This window comes from Heloderma suspectum, chromosome Z (assembly GCF_057233095.1).
Source record: "Heloderma suspectum isolate Gila_16-S chromosome Z, 16-S_ref, whole genome shotgun sequence".
Lineage (NCBI taxonomy): Eukaryota > Metazoa > Chordata > Lepidosauria > Squamata > Helodermatidae > Heloderma > Heloderma suspectum.
Window position 1 is genome coordinate 7606162 of NC_139476.1, and position 20505 is coordinate 7626666.

Sequence of the window (20505 nt, forward strand, 5' to 3'; positions counted from 1 at the left end):
ATCATCCCTTGGCATGACCACTGCCAACAGCTGGTAGTCGTTATTATTATTACTACTACTACTATTATTATTTACTATTATTTGTTAAGGTTTTGTTGTTGCTCAGTGCCTTGATGGCTTTTTAGCAAATAAGGTGATGTATAATGTGAATAATTTTTTTTTAAAAAAGGATAAATATTGCCCTGTACGTGGAGACCTTTGACACCTCCCTCCCAAATATGTTTTATTTATTCATTTAATATATTTACAACCTGCTTCACCAATACACTTAATATTATTCGTATTATTCCTTAAGTTTTCCAGGCACTGTTCAAAGATTTAAAAACACCAGCAGGTGTGTGTGTGTGTGTGTGTGTGTGTATATATACACACACACACACACTGCCCCCCACACACACACTCTCTCTCTCCCCACCCATCAATAATTTCCCCAAAGATATGCCTTTAAGAGAGAGAGAAAGCAGTAAGCAAGCCTGTGTTGTTTTTAAAACCTAGTCTAGAATAGCCCTGTGTTGAAATACCCAGAAGACACTTTAGAAGCATGGCAAAACATACAAGCTGTAGTGTTTAATCTGTTAACCAGTTAGGTTAGTTGATTTCCTTAAAAATACTTTTAATTACTGTGCAATCCTATGCAAGCCTACTCAGAAGAGTTATCGAGCTTAATGGGACTCACTTCTAGGTAAGTGTGTATAGGAATGTATCTTTAATAGACTAAAATGGTGCCCACGTTTAGTTTTGGTAGAGGATTAAATAACATTTTTTAAATGCATGTGCTTATGAAAGCTTATTAAAACTGGCCGGAGAGCTTTGGCTATGGGGCGGTAGAGACATGTAAGAAATAAATATATAAAATAAAATTGCACCATCTTAGATTCTTGCCATTTCTAAGCAAGCACAACCACCTCTTCTCTCACGCGCACAAGTGCATCATCTAAAAACAAAGAAAGTATGTTTTGTTTCAAAACTATCTCCTCCCCCCATGCAAGTGTATGCAAATTAAGGGTGCTATTCTATGCATGTTTAGACAGAAAAAAAAGTCCCACAACTCCCAGCGTTCCCCAGGCAACCAAGTCCGCTCATGTTTTTAAAAGGGTGCTATCCGATGCATGTTTAGACAGAAAAAAGTCCTGCAACTCCTGGCATTCTGGGAATTGTAGGACATTTTTCTGTCCAAACATGCATAGGACTGTGGCACCCTTGAACAATTAATCTTCTTTCCTTGCTTTAATTGGACAGTGGCCCTAGTGAAAGCTAATTGACTGAGGTGTGAGTGGTATGAACTTCAGGTTGCACCCAATAACCCCTCCCTCAATAGCAGTCTAATAAGTATCTTGCTGGGTTTTATTTTTCCCTCTGAGGCAAATCAGGTAGCTAATCCTTACAGCAATCCTACAAAGTAGGGCTGTGGCGTTATTTCCATGCTGCAGCTGGAGGGACTGAGAGAAAGGGTGGCTTTAGACAAGCCAAAAATCACTACTTTTTGCTACAAGAACCTTGTGAGAGGAGTCCAAACAGTCTGCTTAGCCCAGTATCCTGCTCCCAACTGCAGTCAGACACATTTCTTGAGGAAGGTCACAAGCAGAGCGTGCAGGCAACAGCCCTTCCCTGTTTGTCCCCCAGCAACTGGTACACAGATTGCGTCTGCACAGCGAGGTTCTATTTAGCTTCCAAAACAAGTGGCCTTGTAGTCTTCCCTAACCTGGTTCCCTCCAGATGTGTTGTGCTACAACTACCCCCATCCCCAGCCAGCACCCACCACCTCTGAGGGAACCAGGTTGGGGAAGGCTGGTCTTTGTACATGTGCCTGGGACTGTGAATTTCAAACTCCCTCTGGTCTGGGACTCCCTTTCCATGTCCACTTCTTGCACAGAGAATTCTGAGCCACATCCTACAATGTGCACCTTAATTTGCAGAGCTCGTTGGTTAGGTCAACTGATTGCCAGTTGCCCCCTCCCATTAAAATGTGTGAATGGGAGCGGGAGTGACTGCAGGGGGGCATATGCTTGGGAGTGAGGCCCTGTTGTCCCCACATGGCTAAACAATTATTTGTTTGGCATTGTGGGTTCATTCTGCCCCCTTCTGCAAGAAGCAATTATGTGAGTAAGGGGGGGGGGCTTTTTAATCATGCGATCGCGCGTATACATATATGTGTATGCATTAGATAGGCGGTCGCCTCTGAGTTTGGAGGCGGCCACCTATCTGGATAGGATTGTGCCCTCACAAAATTAAGATATGGCTTAGAGCATGATAGATGTTGGAGATGTGTTTCTTGTGGAACAGATTATATGTAGTTTTGGCACTGTGCTAAAATTAAACATTATTGGAATCTGGTTGTGTTTTATATTGAGCAGATAACAAGTTATAAGCTTCCAATGGACCATCTTAAGATACTCCTTAATTATTTAAAACACTGTGTGGAAAAGGTGGATGTGGAATTAATAATAATTTTTGTGAACTGCGCAGAGAGCTTCGGCTATCAGGTAATATAGAAATGAAATACATAAATAAAGTGAGAGAAAGAGAGGTTGGTGTAAAGCAATACACAATAGCAAAGCAACACAAAGGCTCTGGACCCACTGTTGATGCCATCAGTCTTAATGTAAAATATATAAGAAAGACAGAAAGATTAACAACATAGTATTCAAAAATATATTTAAGCTAAACATTTCGGCTTTGGGTCGGAAACTGAAATGTCTAGTTTGAATAAATTTTTTGAATATTCTGTTGTTAGTCTTTCTCTCTCTCTAATTTAACATATGAAAATAATAAAATGATTAACAAGCCCCTCTCACCCATGTCCATCTGTCCACCTATCCATCCCTCCTCCCTCCTCACAAGGAGTCCAGGGCAGCTAAGAACCCATATAAGGACAACAGAGCACACGAATACCACTTTTTTATTGTTCACTGCTTTGGAACCTGATTAGATGTGGAGCGGGATATAAATGTTGTAAATAAAATAAACACTGTTAAAACTGTAAATCTGAAGTTACATTTACACAATTCAATAGAACTACCACTACAGCACCAGAAAACAGATAAAACACTTGCCTGTAACCCAAAAGCCTTGTACAAATAAATATGTCTTTAACTGGCGCCTGAACGACAGCAGTGCAGGGGACAGGTGAATCTCTTCTGGAAAGGTGCTCCAGAGTCGGGGTTCCACCACCAAGGCTCTGGCACATGCGGTTGCCTCGTGGGCTACATTCCTTGAAGGCAGCACAAGCAAAGCCTCTCCAGCTAATCTTAAATCTTGGGCTGGTCGGTACTGGGGAAGACTGTCCTTCAAGTACCTGGGCCAGAGCCGTCATGGCAAGTAAGGGGGTCCAGTATTATGATGAAGGGGAGGTCATTTTATGCCCAGAGGCCACAGGGAAGTGGCTCCTAGGGGTTGCAAGGTCAGCCCCCCCTTTGGGCCCTCATACCTCTCTCTGCCACAGTAGGATTGGTACCATCGGAATTTTGGGGTCACCTTTGATGCCTATATAAGAGACAGATAATTGAGTTTACAGGGCAACGCCAAGTTGGGAAGGTTCCTTCGGGGTGGGAGCTATATAAGATTTTAGGGCTAAGGGAGAGATTGGATAGAACTTCATCCATGGTATCAGTAGTACAGTGCCTTTAAGTACCTTCTGTTATTTGCTTCTTGGGACCGGATCCAAACTTATACTTGGAGTAGACCCATTGAAATCATGACAAATTTAAGCCCCGCTGATTTCAGTGAGTCCAAGTATGACTAGGTCTGGATCCCGCTCTTTGTTAGTGGCATTACGTTGGTTGCTCCCTGTTGCAAACATCTGGTGATGTGGCTTTTACTGATCAGGGCCTTTTCTGTGCGGGCATCCATTTTCTGGAACATCCTGCCCTGGGAAAAGTCACGAAGGTCCATCACTGGCTTCCTGCATCTTTTCATACAAATGTTCCAAACTCCTGGGGGATGTGAATTTTACCTGCATTGTTTGGTGGTCGCGGTGGTTGTTCTTAAAGTTGTTAGATGGTTGAAACTTTCATTTGCTTACCTCTCATCTTTGCAAACCCTTGATTATATACCTCTAGAAAAGCAGTGAAACCCAATTTATAATTGCAGATAGGTGTCATTTGAGTGCCTTTAGCTCAGCCGTTCTTGGGGCATAGTTGTTTGCAGTGAAAGACGTTCACTGGTATGCCACAATAAATACATTAGTTGAAGAATTAAAAGCTTTTGTGAGTCTAAAACACTCACCTGAAGAGGTTGCCTGCGGCAGCTCTGAATAATTCACTGCTCTGGCTCACCTCCCTCCAGTTCTCTTCTATGGGGGCAGGCAACTTGTTTCAGGTGCTGCTTGACCCCTCAGTTACTTCCACTACAGACTTATCCATCCTAGGACTGGGGTCATGTTGTCTTTCTGCAAGAGTCACTGTTGTTGCCTTGTCTCCTGTGAATCAGGAGATATATATGTACAGGCTCATGCAGAAATGTAGCAGCTTGGCTTCTCTGAGGGCAGGTAATTCTTAATCCTTCCAAGGCTGGAATTCTACACATACCTGCAAGTAAGCTCCATTGAACTCAACAGGACATACTTCTGAGCAGACAAGCATAATACACAGGCACTGTAAAAGTAAATCTTTCTGCCTGTCAAGAGTGTCGTGTGTTCCCAATTTTAATGGAGGGAAAAATAAAAACAACAGTGCTTCTGCTGTGCAAGTGTAAAGTGATGCACGTTGGGGGGGGGGGGAATCCCAACTTTATGTATATGCTGATGGGAGCCGAGCTGGCGGTGACTGACCAAGAAAGAAATCTTGGGACTGTAGTGGATAACATGTTGACCCAGTGTGGTTGACATATTCATGTAGTCTCTCAGCCCACCAGAACTGCTTCATGTTGACTATTCTGTAATCAATCATGCATTTGTTTAAAACCAAGCGTCAGCACAATGCTGTTTTAAATGCACCCCGGGGTATATGTAATGCCTTGAGCATGCTGCAAAATAAGCTGTTTGAGTGGAAATGCACCAAGATATGAAGTATGGAGATAGCTAAACAGCTCTCCTTGAGCATAGACCTTCCAACTCTGCCTGCTCCTCTCATAAAAGAGGCCAGAGGGAGGCAGCGACATCTTCAAAGTAGGAGGCAGAACCATCTGCATTGTGGATTTCGACCACACAACCATTCCCTTTGCACATTAAGAACATCAGAAGAGCCATGTTGGATCAGACCAAGGATCCATCTAGTCCAGCATCCTGTTCACACAGTGGCCAGCCCATGGAAAACCCACAAGCAGGAGTACAACAGCACCCTCCCATCCATGTTCCCCAGCAACTGGTGTACATAGGCTCACTGCCTCTGCTACTGGAGGTAGCACATAGCCATCGGGACTAATAGCCATTGATAGCCTTCTCCTCCAAGAATCTGTCAATGGATTGTTGCTGTCTCCTCATCCAAATCCTATTCCTCCATGCTTTTGATAGCCAAGGCATGCAGGTTTTTTTCCACCCTAAACCCCGAAGTATAATTTTATTCTGGCTTCTGTCATCGGCCAGGTGGCTTAGAGCTGCACTCCCTGCTTCCCAAGAATAACATCAACAGGAAGGAGCAGTTGCAGGAAGCTCGCTTCCTCCTTTCTGCCAGAAAGAACCCTTTTTCGGGGTCTGAAAAGTGGGATAAAATGCAGTAAATAAGTAATTCTGCTCTGACAGCCCCCCAAAATGTGTGCTTTTGAAAGGCTTTGATCCACCAGTTACAAAAAGAGAGACCGCATCCTCAAATCACTTCCCTGGGCAAGCATCCTGCTTTTGAAGCAGGTAAGCTAACGAGCAGTAAAATGCAGAGATGCAACAGGGAGCCTCCATTCTAGGTGGATACTTTGGGCTCACAGGGGTGGACTATAAGTTAATTAATTTCTCTTAGCACGCTAGTAAGCCTCAGTGGTTTCGGAATTATTACTATATCCAATGGTTTGCCAAAATGGATGGCCAGATGACCATCTGTAGTTGCTTGGACTAAATGACCTCCAAGGTAGCTTCAATTTCTATGATTCTATAAAAGGGAACATGACACCTGTATTAATCTGGTTAATTTAGGTTTTTCGGAGTGGGAGGGAAGCAAGAGAGTTATGGCCACGGACAAAGAAACAAATGGGTGAAATCTTCTGCTTCCTCCACTTTGATTTTAAATCAGCCTTGTCTTTAACAACCATAGGCGACCAGGAATTCCATGCAGGCGAGCAAACTCATAGAGGATGGATGGAACACTCTGTCCCTTGTCCGTTGGTAAAGAAAAAAAATAGCTGGCATGTCTGTGCTAACTATGGAGGAGGGGGCTTCTAAATGCAGACTACTCTTAACAGGCTAGTAACTCTTGTGGGCATATTTCAAACAGTGCTTCCTTTTCATCATCAAAACCTTTCTAACAGCACTCCACACAAAACACACAATTAGGTTATGGCATTTGCTGCTACAAGATGCAATGATGCCCAATAGCTCAGATGGGCTTTAGAACTGGGATTAGACAATTTTGAGGAGGAGGAGACCATCTAGCTGTGAGTCTCACAAGACCTGGTCCCGCTATTTCCCATTCATTTCCACTGGCCTGGGAGGGTGGGGCCCTGACTGACTCCAGCTACAAAGGCTGCGCCTGAAGCTTAAGAGTATCAGGATGGGATCTCTTTAGCGTTTGTGGCTTGGATTGCATTTAGCTTTGATAAGATGTATTATTTTTGGTGCTATTTAGACTCCTTTTTTTTGTATTTCTCTTTTCTTAGGCTTTAGTATGATTTGTTTAATCTTAGTGGCTGGTTTAATCTTACTGTATATTTATTAATGTGAAATGCTCAGCCAACTGTATGACTATTTAAATTTCATTACGATTTTGTTGGTGGTGACTTTTCTGAAAATGTTGCTGCGTTTTATTATGTAAAAAATATTCTGATGCATGGTTATACCTTGGCTAAGCAGCACACAAATACACTCATGATAATGACTATTACCAATGTAGTTAGCTAAATAGGACCTCCTTGTCCAGAAATGGTCTGCCTCCCAGATGCTGGAAGGCAAGAGCTGGTAGAGGGAGGGCTATTGCCTTCGTGTCTGCTTGCGGACTTCCCAGGGGAAATCTGGACGGGCCTTTGTGGGGAAACAGGGTACTGGATTAGATGCACCTTCTTATGATGTTCCTCCTAAAACTCAGGAACCTAGGAAGCTGCCTTATACCGAGTTAGATCCTTGGTCCATCTATCCCAGTGCCCTGACTAGCAGCAGCTCTCCAGGGGTTTGAGGAAGGAGTTTTCCCAGCCTTCACTGGAGGTGTCAGGACTTGAACCTGGGACTTTCTGCATACAAAGCTCTACCACACAGCTATGGCCACTCCCTTTGATTCAAAGCAGGAAAACCTGCTTTGTTTGGCCTGTATTCCCAAACATACTAAATTTTTGTGGGTTCTAAAGACTATTTCCAGAGAGACTGAGAACAGGAAGCTGTCCCACTTCATTGCTGGAGGGGATGATGGCATGAGATAGTGAGGTATTAAACGTGAACGACGTTGGTGAAACCTTGGCAGAAGGAGAGCCGGTCCTCCCTCTTGTCCAGGATTCAAACTCATGGACTTAATACTTATGAACTACAAAACAGCTAAGACACACATCAGAGAAACTGAGTGTACGCACAGGCGTGCACGCAGACACACACACACGGTTCAAAGTTAAGCCAATGTTTTTGTATTTGGGTCACGGTAATTCGTCCAGCAGACGTCCTGGGTGAAGCCCATCACCACAAACCGCGAGAAGCAAGATGTCTACAGCGCTGCACAGGCCCACATGCTAAAAAATGGTTTTCTTGGTTTTCACAGGACATCATGTACCATCGCCCTTGTTAAAGAGTGAAAAGCGAAGCTCCCACGCCATTTCATGGAAGTTGGCACCAGGCATTTTCAGAGACTTGCAAACTAGGAGCACCAAGAAAAGAGCTGGTCAGTCGAAGCAGCCTGGCCTGTAGGAAAACAGGGGGGAGGAGGGGAAGAGGGTATCACAAAGAGGTAAGCAGCTTGTTATGTTGCAGGATTTGCTTGGGCAACCAGGAGTAGCTTAAGCACAATCGCATTGAGAATTCCACCCTGCTTCACACTTCCCTCCCCAGTTTTTCCCCCCAGAGTGCAAGTTGTCACCTCATGAGCAATCTGATGAAATAAATTTTTAAATCAGTTAATCATATGAATTTTAGTCAATTCGTGCGCAATCCTAACTAGATAGGTGGCCGCCTCCGAACTTGGAGGAGACCACCCATCCAAAGCAAGGCGGGACAGGCATGGGGGAATCGTTCCTGCCTTGCTCTTTTTCGCTAGACAGCCATTTTCGCCTGTCCAGCAGCACGGGGGCCTGACTGGGAGAGGAAACTGCCGTACAACACATTGCATGTGTTGTATGCACAGCTCCGTTCTCCCTGCCCCAGAATGCCCCCCAGCCCCGCCCCTTTTCAGTCGTTCCACGTTCCAAGCGTGGAGGATGGCGCTTCTCTGTGCTACCCACAGGCAGTGCGGACAGGAGGGGCAGTCAGTTTTCCAGGGACCAACCTCGGAGCACAGGCTCTGAGGTCAGTTCCTGGAAATGAGCATATCCTGTGGCCTGCTAGACAGTGTCTAGCAGTCATAGGATTGCTCTCTTAATCTACTTTTGTGAAGTTTTCCCCCATTCTTAAAGGTTGAAATGCTTCACCCAATTGATTTTTTTATTTGATTTGTACCCCGCCTTTCTACCAAAAATGGAACTCAAGGCAGCTTACAGAACAATATATTAAAATACCACAAAAACATACCAATTACAGAATAAAAAATAAAAACAGCACTCAACCCAACAGACCCATTTACAGGCCAAAGGCTTTCTTGAATATACGCCATAAAGTCTGCATGAGTTACAATCTTAAGATGGAGCATAGGAAGAGGATGCAGACTTACATCGCAATCCTATACATGTCTACTCAGAAGTACATCCCATTGAGCTCAATAGGGCTTACTCCAAGATAAGGAGCTATAGGATTGCAACCCTAGTTGGATTCAGATCTCCTAGGTGCTATGTTGGGACAAAGCCACATCACGCACAATGCCCAAATCCCTTTTTCCGAAGATGGTGCTTGCCAGCTACAGGTTTTTAAAATACAAAGCAACACGGAGGCTCTGGATCCATTGTGGATGCCGTCAGTCTTAAGGTAAAATGTATAAGAAAGGTAGAAAGACTAACAAAATATTAAAAACATCTGAGGCAAGTTGCTGAAAAGTTTAGCTTAAAATATTTTTTTAATACTCTGTTGTTAGTCTTTCTACCATTCTTAAATATAAAAATACACACACACACACACCCGGTTTTGCATGGGTTGGAACAGCCCTTAGTTTGGTACAGTGAAGCTTTTAAGCAAACTTACACAGCTCTCAGAGTTGGACACGCTCGGTAGAATCTACTCTGGGTGGCAGCCGTTCTCCAGGGACTCAGGTAAAGGGAGTTCTTTCCCTATCACCGGATCCTTTTAACTCAGGGGTGAAGAATCTGTGGCCCAACAGATGCTGTTGAACTACAACTCTCATGATACCTGACCACTGGCCATACGGGCTGGGTCTGAAGAGTGTTGGAATCCATCAACATCTGGAGGGTCACAGATTCCCCATCACTGTTTTACCTGGAGATGCCAGAGATCGACTCTGGGACCTTCTGTATACAAAAACAGGTGCTCTATCAACTAAGCTATGGTCCCTCCCGCAGAGAGGCAGCGTAGAGGAAATGCACCGGAAGATTGTTGTATTTCAAGGAGATAGGAGAATGGTGTGCCACAATTGTTCCCTGCATGCCCAAATCTCCTGGAGAACCTTAAACACCAGCCTCGCTCACGAGCTCTCAAGCCACTAGGCTGGAGGCTTTGCTTTCCAAGGTCAGTTGCCTGCTTGGGAGCATGCAACCTTGAATCAATTAGGCTGGCCACTGCCCACTTGCTTTAGCTTACCTTCTGGGCGTTATAAGAACGTAAGAACATCATGAGACCTGATAATCTGACCTTCACCCCAGGTGTGATCAATTAGGGTGCTCCTCAAACCTGCATGTAGCAACAGGAGAACTTGGGTATAAAAGTCACCAGAGACTCGCCCACAGTGAGCTCTTCAACACAGACCTGGACCATGGAGGCGCTGCGTGCCAGCCATTTGACTGGGGTCTCTCCGTCGCCGTTCACCTGGAGCTCCCAACAATTGAACCGGGAAGTAAGCTATATTGCTCAGTATTGTATGTTTCTCTGTACTGTTTTGCCTGCTCTTGAGTAAAATCCTTGACTCCTATCCGCTTGTGTGTCTTTTGCTTCTGAATCCTAAAAGAACCTTTGCCTCTTGGCAAAACAGGCAGTGAGCCTGTGATGCATAGATGAGAAAGAAGGATGCAGAGCAGAAATGGCAGAAGGCAGGAAGTTGGTGGAGATGCCAGAAAATGAAGAGCCCCCCCCCCCCCCCGGAAAATAATAATGAAGTTAAGGAAAAGCCCCATGCAGATTCTCCTGCCTTGTATTGTTAGGCTGCAAAAGCTCTTTTAGCCCAAGAGCCGAATTCCATTTCAGAAAAGCCCTCGGGGCTGCATCCCAGTGATGGGCAGAGCCAAAGGCAAAAGGGGCATGGCCAAAACCACCAGCATATTATAGCTTAAAGTGATTCCTGCCAGTAATGAAGCCTTGGAAGAGGCACGTCAACCTTTTAGAAAGGGGGGGGGGTGCACAAAAGGCAAGAATTGGTGGTTGGAGGAAAATGGGATGGGGCCAGGGGAACAGAGCATGGCCTTCTAGGACACCCAAGCGGGCTGGATTTGGCCCTGGGCATGAGGTTCTGCACCCCTGGACTAGAGATGGGAGATACCAGAGAGGGGAGAATGTCTGCATGTATGTATGGAAAGGGAACTCATGTCCTGTTGGGATGTTGGTGAACAAGTGTGCAGAGAAGGAAGAACAGAAGGAGAGATATCTCGGATAGCAAAGCAGGTACACATAGGAAAGAGACACTGTTGTTTATGGATTCAAAATTACCCGTGCCTTTGGCTGCAGGACTCGAGCACATACATAATGTTGAGGGCTCAGGGCTCCACAAATTCTGGCTTGGCTGCCAAACAAAAGTTTGTGTCTGCCAAAGGGTGGGATCTTGTCCCGGGCTAGGCCTCTGAATTGCCTGGTCCCCTTCCCCAGCTCCAAGCTTATGTGTTAGGCAGGGGGTCATTCTTGGAATACAACAACCCACTGTGCCCCTCCCCAGTCAAGGATGGCACAGCCACGAAGACACACTTGCACCAGAGGAAGAACTGCAAGACCAGAACCTTACCCTGCAGCACAGGCAGCCGCTTAGTCGTCCTTTTTGAACTTGCCGTTGATCCAAGGGACGTAATCAAGGAACAGCCTCCAGTCCGTGGCCCATACCAACCCCACAGTGCTCACCGAGCCCCACATGGCCATCGTAGGCACCCTGCAGGAGAGGGGGGGCAGAGGAGATAGACAACTTCTACAGCACAGCCAGAAACAGCATTTCAAGTTGTTAGGAACGTGCGAAGTTTCTGAACACTTTCAGATCTAATGGCCCAGTTTGCAAGGCTGGTGAACACTGCCTGATCGCTCTAGAGAAGCCGGTTTCTCGTGACGTGTGAAACGGCACAACGGGTCCAATTTGCGCTGAGCTTTTGGTGATGTGTCGGGTTCCATGTCTCCTGTGGCTGTCAAGGACACTTTAAACGGAACTAAGGCTGCGATTGTACGCAACTTTAGTCAGAAAAAATGTCTTACAACCCCAGCAATGCTGGCTGGGGAATGCTGGGAGTTGTAGGCCATTTTTTCTAATTAAAAATGCATAGGACTGCATCCTAAAGGGCAGCGGAGAGGCCATTTTACAACATGGTTTCTCTGCTCCCTTCTCCCCAGTCATTCCTGCATCAGTTACTATTCCCTTATATTTTAAAAAAGTTTATTTTATGGTCAGCTGCCTGGGGGCAGGGAGGGGCTGCTGTCCAACAGAAAAGATGCATATATTTTAAATAAACAAAAGAGAAGGCTAAGATTTAAAAGGAAATGCTCCCCCAATCCAAAGAGAAAAGGAATAACAGTGGAGACAAAAGCTATGGAAGGGTCCTGGCTACCACCAGGAGGATATCACCTGATGAGTGTAGCAATGAAGAAACATTATGAAAAAATAGTTAATACTGGAGAGGCCAGACATTCCCTTGCCACCTGATGCAGACATACTTTCAAAGGGTGCAAAGAAATGGAAATGGAGCTGCAACTCCATGTAAGCTAAGCTGCAACACCCACCCCCCACACAAAGAGAGATTCACCCAGAAGAGGCCATTTAATTTTATTAAAAATATGACTAATGGAGTGTCAAAATGACAAAGGTTTAGAAAGTTATGCAAAGTGTGGAGAGAGAGGTTCTTATTAATCTCCCATAACACTAGAATTTAGAGTCATCCAATGACACCGATGGGAGTAGAGTCAAGGAAGACTTTTTTGTATATAAAAAAAAAACTTCACACACAAACACGTCATTAACCCATGGAGTTTGGTGCCACAAGGTTATGGTGATGGCTTTAAAAAGAGGCTAGACAAATTCATGGAGGAGGCTGTAGTCTGTCAGTGGCTACTAAGAACATAATAACGTAACAGCCCTGCTGGATCAGAACAAGGGTCCATCTAGTCCAGCATCCTGTTCACACAGCGGCCAACCAGCTGTCGACTGGGAGCCCGCAAGCAGGACAGGAGTGCAACAGCACCCTCCCGCCCATGTTCCCCAGCAACCGGTGTACATAGGCTCACTCCCTCTGGTACTGGAGGGAGCACAGAGCCATCAGGACTAGTAGCCATTGATGGCCTTCTCCTCCAGGAATTTGTCTAACCCCCCTTTAAAGCCATCCAAGTTGGTGGCCATCCCTACATCCCGTGGTAATGAATTCCATAGTTTAACTCTGCGCTGTGTGAAGAAGTCCTCCCTTTGAGCTATCCTTTAAGGATTGGACCAAGAACAGAGGAGAGCAGTTGCCTTTACGCCTTGCTTGGGGGCTTCCTGGAGGTATCTTGACTGATGACTGCTGAAGCAAGACACAGGCCTAAACAGACCTGGGGTCCGATCCAGCAGGGATCTTATGTTCATATAATGGAGTAGAGCATCCCGTGCCTCTTCTACACTATTCTATTCTCCCTCCCACCTAGTTTTCCGGTTCCCCATACAACAGCCAGTCAGCATTCTGTGGCCTTGATCCCACTTGGTCTTCACTGGCATGTTTTGGGGGCCTCCTCCCCTTATGAAGGGGGGCAGGGGGCTTCTGCAACCCTGAGGTTCCCTTGAGTATGCTAATAACCTCCCTCTTGGGCATCTGGATGTTGCCCTTTGGCTACACAAGCCTCCACTCTCGGATATTTGAGTATATTTCTATACCGCTTCACACAATGAAATCTCTAAGCAGTTCACACTAATAGACATATACGATACAATAAAAAAACATAAAGCAATAATTAAAAACATTCCTGCAAAGACAACAATAAAACAGGGCAGTGTCACAGCTCCTTGCAGGCCAGGGAAAGCCTGTGCAAACAAAGACATTTTCAAGAGGTGCTTGAAACTTGCCGCGGTTCCTGCCTCTCCAACCACACCTGGGATGTTGTTCGAGAGGGTGGGTGCTGCTGCTGAGAATGAGTTCACTACTAGTTTACAGGAGGAGTGGGGAACCTGAGGCCCTCCAATGTGTTGGACTACAACTCTCTGTACCCCCAGCCAGCATAGCTCAGAAATGCTGGGAGTTGTAGCCCAAACGTAGATAGCTGGGGAATGCTGGGAGCTGTAGTCCAACACCCTCCAGATGTGTTGGACTACAACTCCCGATACCTCCCAGCCACCACAGCTCAGAAGTGCTGGGACTTGTAGCCCAAACATCGCTGGCTGGGGAATGCTGGGAGCTGTAGTTCAACACCCTCCAGATGTGTTGGGCTACAACTCCCCTATACCTCCCAGCCACCACAGCTCAGAAGTGCTGGGAGTTGTAGCCCAAACGTAGATAGCTGGGGAATGCTGGGAGCTGTAGTCCAACACCCTCCAGATGTGTTGGACTACAACTCCCTCTACCTCCCAGCCACCACAGCTCAGAAGTGCTGGGAGTTGTAGCCCAAACATAGCTGGCTGGGGAATGCTGGGAGCTGTAGTTCAACACCCTCCAGATGTGTTGGGCTACAACTCTCTGTACCCCCCAGCCAGCACAGCTTCGAAGTGCTGGGCATTGTAGTCCAAATATAGCTGGCTGGGGAATGCTGGGAGCTGTAGTCCAACACCCTCCAGATGTGTTGGGCTACAACTCCCGATACCTCCCAGTCACCACAGCTCAGAAGTGCTGGGACTTGTAGCCCAAACATAGCTGGCTGGGGAATGCTGGGAGCTGTAGTCCAACACCCTCCAGATGTGTTGGACTACAACTCCCGATACCTCCCAGCCACCACAGCTCAGAAGTGCTGGGACTTGTAGCCCAAACATAGCTAGCTGGGGAATGCTGGGAGCTGTAGTTCAACACCCTCCAGATGTGTTGGGCTACAACTCCCTGTACCCCCCAGCCAGCACAGCTCTGAAGTGCTGGGAGTTGTAGCCCAAACATAGCTGGCTGGGGAATGCTGGGAGCTGTAGTCCAACACCCTCCAGATGTGTTGGGCTACAACTCCCTGTACCCCCCAGCCAGCATAGTGCATTAGTGCTGGGAGTTTAGTCCAAACATAGCTGGCTGGGGAATGCTGGGAGCTGTATTCCAACACCCTCCAGATGTGTTGGGCTACAACTCCCTGTACCCCCCAGCCAGCACAGCTCAGAAGTGCTGGGCGTTGTAGTCCAAACATAGCTGGCTGGGGAATGCTGGGAGCTGTAGTCCAACACCCTCCAGATGTGTTGGGCTACAACTCCCTGTACCCCCTAGCCAGCATAGTGCATTAGTGCTGGGAGTTGAAGTCCAAACATAGCTGGCTGCGGAATGCTGGGAGCTGTAGTCCAACACCCTCCAGATGTGTTGGGCTACAACTCCCTGTACCCCCTAGCCAGCATAGTGCATTAGTGCTGGGAGTTGTAGTCCAAACATAGCTGGCTGGGGAATGCTGGGAGCTGTAGTCCAACACCCTCCAGATGTGTTGGACTACAACTCCCGATACCTCCCAGTCACCACAGCTCAGAAGTGCTGGGACTTGTAGTCCAAACATAGCTGGCTGGGGAATGCTGGGAGCTGTAGTCCAACACCCTCCAGATGTGTTGGACTACAACTCCCGATACCTCCCAGTCACCACAGCTCAGAAGTGCTGGGCGTTGTAGTCCAAACATAGCTGGCTGGGGAATGCTGGGAGCTGTAGTCCAACACCCTCCAGATGTGTTGGGCTACAACTCCCTGAACCCCCCAGCCAGCACAGCTCTGAAGTGCTGGGAGTTGTAGCCCAAACATAGCTGGCTGGGGAATGCTGGGAGCTGTAGTCCAACACCCTCCAGATGTGTTGGGCTACAACTCCCTGTACCCCCCAGCCAGCATAGTGCATTAGTGCTGGGAGTTTAGTCCAAACATAGCTGGCTGGGGAATGCTGGGAGCTGTAGTCCAACACCCTCCAGATGTGTTGGGCTACAACTCCCTGTACCCCCCAGCCAGCACAGCTCAGAAGTGCTGGGCGTTGTAGTCCAAACATAGCTGGCTGGGGAATGCTGGGAGCTGTAGTCCAACACCCTCCAGATGTGTTGGGCTACAACTCCCTGTACCCCCTAGCCAGCATAGTGCATTAGTGCTGGGAGTTGTAGTCCAAACATAGCTGGCTGGGGAATGCTGGGAGCTGTAGTCCAACACCCTCCAGATGTGTTGGGCTACAACTCCCTGTACCCCCCAGCCAGCACAGCTCAGAAGTGCTGGGCGTTGTAGTCCAAACATAGCTGGCTGGGGAATGCTGGGAGCTGTAGTCCAACACCCTCCAGATGTGTTGGACTACAACTCCCGATACCTCCCAGTCACCACAGCTCTGAAGTGCTGGGACTTGTAGCCCAAACATAGCTGGCTGGGGAATGCTGGGAGCTGTAGTTCAACACCCTCCAGATGTGTTGGACTACTAACATCTGGAGGGTGTTGGACTACAACTCCCTGTACCCCCCAGCCAGCATAGCTCAGAAGTGCTGGGACTTGTAGCCCAAACACAGCTGGCTGGGGAATGCTGGGAGCTGTATTCCAACACCCTCCAGATGTGTTGGGCTACAACTCCCTGTACCCCCCAGCCAGCACAGCTCAGAAGTGCTGGGCGTTGTAGTCCAAACATAGCTGGCTGGGGAATGCTGGGAGCTGTAGTCCAACACCCTCCAGATGTGTTGGGCTACAACTCCCTGTACCCCCCAGCCAGCACAACTCAGAAGTGCTGGGAGTTGTAGCCCAAACATAGCTGGCTGGGGAATGCTGGGAGCTGTAGTCCAACACCCTCCAGATCTGTTGGACTACAACTCCCGATACCTCCCAGCCACCACAGCTCAGAAGTGCTGGGACTTGTAGCCCAAACACAGCTGGCTGGGGAATGCTGGGAGCTGTAGTTCAACACCCTCCAGATGTGTTGGGCTACAACTCCCCTATACCTCCCAGCCACCACAGCTCAGAAGTGCTGGGAGTTGTAGCCCAAACGTAGATAGCTGGGGAATGCTGGGAGCTGTAGTCCAACACCCTCCAGATGTGTTGGACTACCACTCCCTGTACCTCCCAGCCACCACAGCTCAGAAGTGCTGGGAGTTGTAGCCCAAACATAGCTGGCTGGGGAATGCTGGGAGCTGTAGTTCAACACCCTCCAGATGTGTTGGGCTACAACTCTCTGTACCCCCCAGCCAGCACAGCTTCGAAGTGCTGGGCGTTGTAGTCCAAATATAGCTGGCTGGGGAATGCTGGGAGCTGTAGTCCAACACCCTCCAGATGTGTTGGGCTACAACTCCCGATACCTCCCAGTCACCACAGCTCAGAAGTGCTGGGACTTGTAGCCCAAACATAGCTGGCTGGGGAATGCTGGGAGCTGTAGTCCAACACCCTCCAGATGTGTTGGACTACAACTCCCGATACCTCCCAGCCACCACAGCTCAGAAGTGCTGGGACTTGTAGCCCAAACATAGCTAGCTGGGGAATGCTGGGAGCTGTAGTTCAACACCCTCCAGATGTGTTGGGCTACAACTCCCTGTACCCCCCAGCCAGCACAGCTCTGAAGTGCTGGGAGTTGTAGCCCAAACATAGCTGGCTGGGGAATGCTGGGAGCTGTAGTCCAACACCCTCCAGATGTGTTGGGCTACAACTCCCTGTACCCCCCAGCCAGCATAGTGCATTAGTGCTGGGAGTTTAGTCCAAACATAGCTGGCTGGGGAATGCTGGGAGCTGTATTCCAACACCCTCCAGATGTGTTGGGCTACAACTCCCTGTACCCCCCAGCCAGCACAGCTCAGAAGTGCTGGGCGTTGTAGTCCAAACATAGCTGGCTGGGGAATGCTGGGAGCTGTAGTCCAACACCCTCCAGATGTGTTGGGCTACAACTCCCTGTACCCCCTAGCCAGCATAGTGCATTAGTGCTGGGAGTTGAAGTCCAAACATAGCTGGCTGCGGAATGCTGGGAGCTGTAGTCCAACACCCTCCAGATGTGTTGGGCTACAACTCCCTGTACCCCCTAGCCAGCATAGTGCATTAGTGCTGGGAGTTGTAGTCCAAACATAGCTGGCTGGGGAATGCTGGGAGCTGTAGTCCAACACCCTCCAGATGTGTTGGACTACAACTCCCGATACCTCCCAGTCACCACAGCTCAGAAGTGCTGGGACTTGTAGTCCAAACATAGCTGGCTGGGGAATGCTGGGAGCTGTAGTCCAACACCCTCCAGATGTGTTGGACTACAACTCCCGATACCTCCCAGTCACCACAGCTCAGAAGTGCTGGGCGTTGTAGTCCAAACATAGCTGGCTGGGGAATGCTGGGAGCTGTAGTCCAACACCCTCCAGATGTGTTGGGCTACAACTCCCTGAACCCCCCAGCCAGCACAGCTCTGAAGTGCTGGGAGTTGTAGTCCAAACATAGCTGGCTGGGGAATGCTGGGAGCTGTAGTCCAACACCCTCCAGATGTGTTGGGCTACAACTCCCTGTACCCCCTAGCCAGCATAGTGCATTAGTGCTGAGAGTTGTAGTCCAAACATAGCTGGCTGGGGAATGCTGGGAGCTGTAGTCCAACACCCTCCAGATGTGTTGGGCTACAACTCCCTGTACCCCCCAGCCAGCACAGCTCAGAAGTGCTGGGCGTTGTAGTCCAAACATAGCTGGCTGGGGAATGCTGGGAGCTGTAGTCCAACACCCTCCAGATGTGTTGGACTACAACTCCCGATACCTCCCAGTCACCACAGCTCAGAAGTGCTGGGACTTGTAGCCCAAACATAGCTGGCTGGGGAATGCTGGGAGCTGTAGTTCAACACCCTCCAGATGTGTTGGACTACTAACATCTGGAGGGTGTTGGACTACAACTCCCTGTACCCCCCAGCCACCACAACTCAGAAGTGCTGGGAGTTGTAGCCCAAACATAGCTGGCTGGGGAATGCTGGGAGCTGTAGTCCAACACCCTCCAGATGTGTTGGGCTACAACTCCCTGTACCCCCCCGCCAGCACAGCTCAGAAGTGCTGGGCGTTGTAGTCCAAACACAGATAGCTGGGGAATGCTGGGAGCTGTAGTCCAACACCTCTGGAGGGTATCGGGGTGGACAAGGCTGACACAGGACGATGGTAACGACAGCTCGCCAAAGCCACCGTGTTCAGGGGCAGCCCAAACACCCCTTCCTGGGCAAGCTGCTGCCTGGAGGCACGGGGCCGTCCGCCGTCGGAGGCAGGGGGCGGCCGAGGCGGCCTGCCCCGGCAGGGGCTCCTCGCGCGCGGGCTGGAAGCGGCGCGCCGGGTCTCAGGGGGCCGGGGACCCCGCGCGGGGCAGAGACGGAGGTGAGCGCCGAGCTGCGGTGGGGGGGCGGAGGGCCCCAAATGGGGGCCACGCTGCTCAGCAACCGTGGGCGGGGCCAGGCCGCGCCCCGCCCGCCACTCACCAGCTGCGCAACAGCTGCGCGTAGCGCGGCCCCACGACCTTGCTGAGCATCTCGCGCCGCCGGCAGCCGCCCGACAGTCACCTTCCTTGGGCGCATGCGCGCTGCGCCGCACGGCCTTTTCAAGCGAGCCGAGCTCCGCCACGCCCGCTACGCCGGCGGCGGCGGCGGCACGCATGCGCACGCTGGGGACGTCCCCGCCCATGGTTCCCCATAGACTTTCAGTTTAGAGACGCACCAGCGCAGGGCGCGCTTCTGAGTTTACTTCGGGAGCCATCTTTATTTTCATTCATTCATTCATTCATTCATTCATATTTATTTATTCATTCATTCATTCATTCATTTATATTTATTCATTCATTTAATTATATATTCATTTTTATTTATTCTTTTATTTATTCATTTTTATTTATTCATTTTTATTTATTCATTTTTATTCATTCATTCATTCATTTATATTCATTCATTCATATTCATTCATTCATATTTATTTATTTATTTATTCATATTTTATTCATTTATATTTATTTATTCATTTTTATTTATTCATTTATTCATATATTCATTTATTCATATTTATTTATTCATTTATATTTATTTATTTATTCATTTATATTTGTTTATTTATTCATTTTTATTCATTCATATATTCATATTTATTTATTTATATTTATTCATTTTTTATTTATTCATTCATTTATATATTTCATTTTTATCCCTCCTCCCCCCACCCCTGCTTTGAAGGAACAAAATCATAACAACATAATCCTCCTCCTCTCCCTTTTATCCTCACAACAACCCTGTGAGGTGGGCTGAGCTGAGAGTCTGTGACAGGCCCCAAAGTCACCCAGTGAGCTTCCGTGGCCGAGCGGGGACTCAAACCCAGGTCTCCTGTGGAATCGGAGATTGTTATTTATCTAAGGGGCGATCGTAGGCGTGTTTAGACAGAAAAAAGGCCCACAACTCCCAGCGTGCCCCAGTTGTTGGCCTTCCCCCCCCCGTCTAAACATGCATAGGATTGCACCCTTAATTTCTTGAGTAGCATTCCCCCACCTGGCACCCTCTGGATGTGTTGGACTACCACTCCCAACATCCCCCAGCCAGCCATAGTGGATGCTGGGAGTTGTAGCCCAACACAGCTTGGGGAAGGCTGGCCTAAAGATGAAAAGCCTCTCTCAACTTTTTATACACAAAGTAGCAATTGGCCATAAGAACAATTCCAAATTCCATATTAAGGCAATTCTTGTATTAGGCCATAGTGGGCAAGCTTTTGGGTTCTCCAGAACTCTTCGTCAGGCCAAATAGTACATAAAAGAAGCAGGTGGGGGTAGAGAGGAGAAAGGCTGTTTGATGTTGAAGTCAGGATTATTTATTAAACCTCCACTCCAAAGGTAGCCATGTTGAGTGTAAGAAATTTTTTCCATAATCCATATTTCTGTAGTACTTA

The 20505-nt window shown here is 48.1% G+C and overlaps 1 protein-coding gene across 1 annotated transcript; it reads right to left on the reverse strand.

Annotated features, from left to right (window-relative positions):
• Positions 1 to 7669: 7669 nt before the first annotated feature.
• On the reverse strand, positions 7670 to 19153 carry UQCR11 (ubiquinol-cytochrome c reductase, complex III subunit XI). Its single transcript, XM_084825828.1, has 3 exons — positions 19062 to 19153; positions 11310 to 11450; positions 7670 to 7963 (listed from the first exon to the last, which is right to left on the reverse strand). The coding sequence occupies exons 1-2, from the start codon at positions 19109 to 19111 to the stop codon at positions 11330 to 11332; spliced, it is 171 nt and encodes a 56-aa protein (XP_084681954.1). The 5' UTR covers positions 19112 to 19153; the 3' UTR covers positions 7670 to 7963; positions 11310 to 11329.
• Positions 19154 to 20505: the final 1352 nt, after the last annotated feature.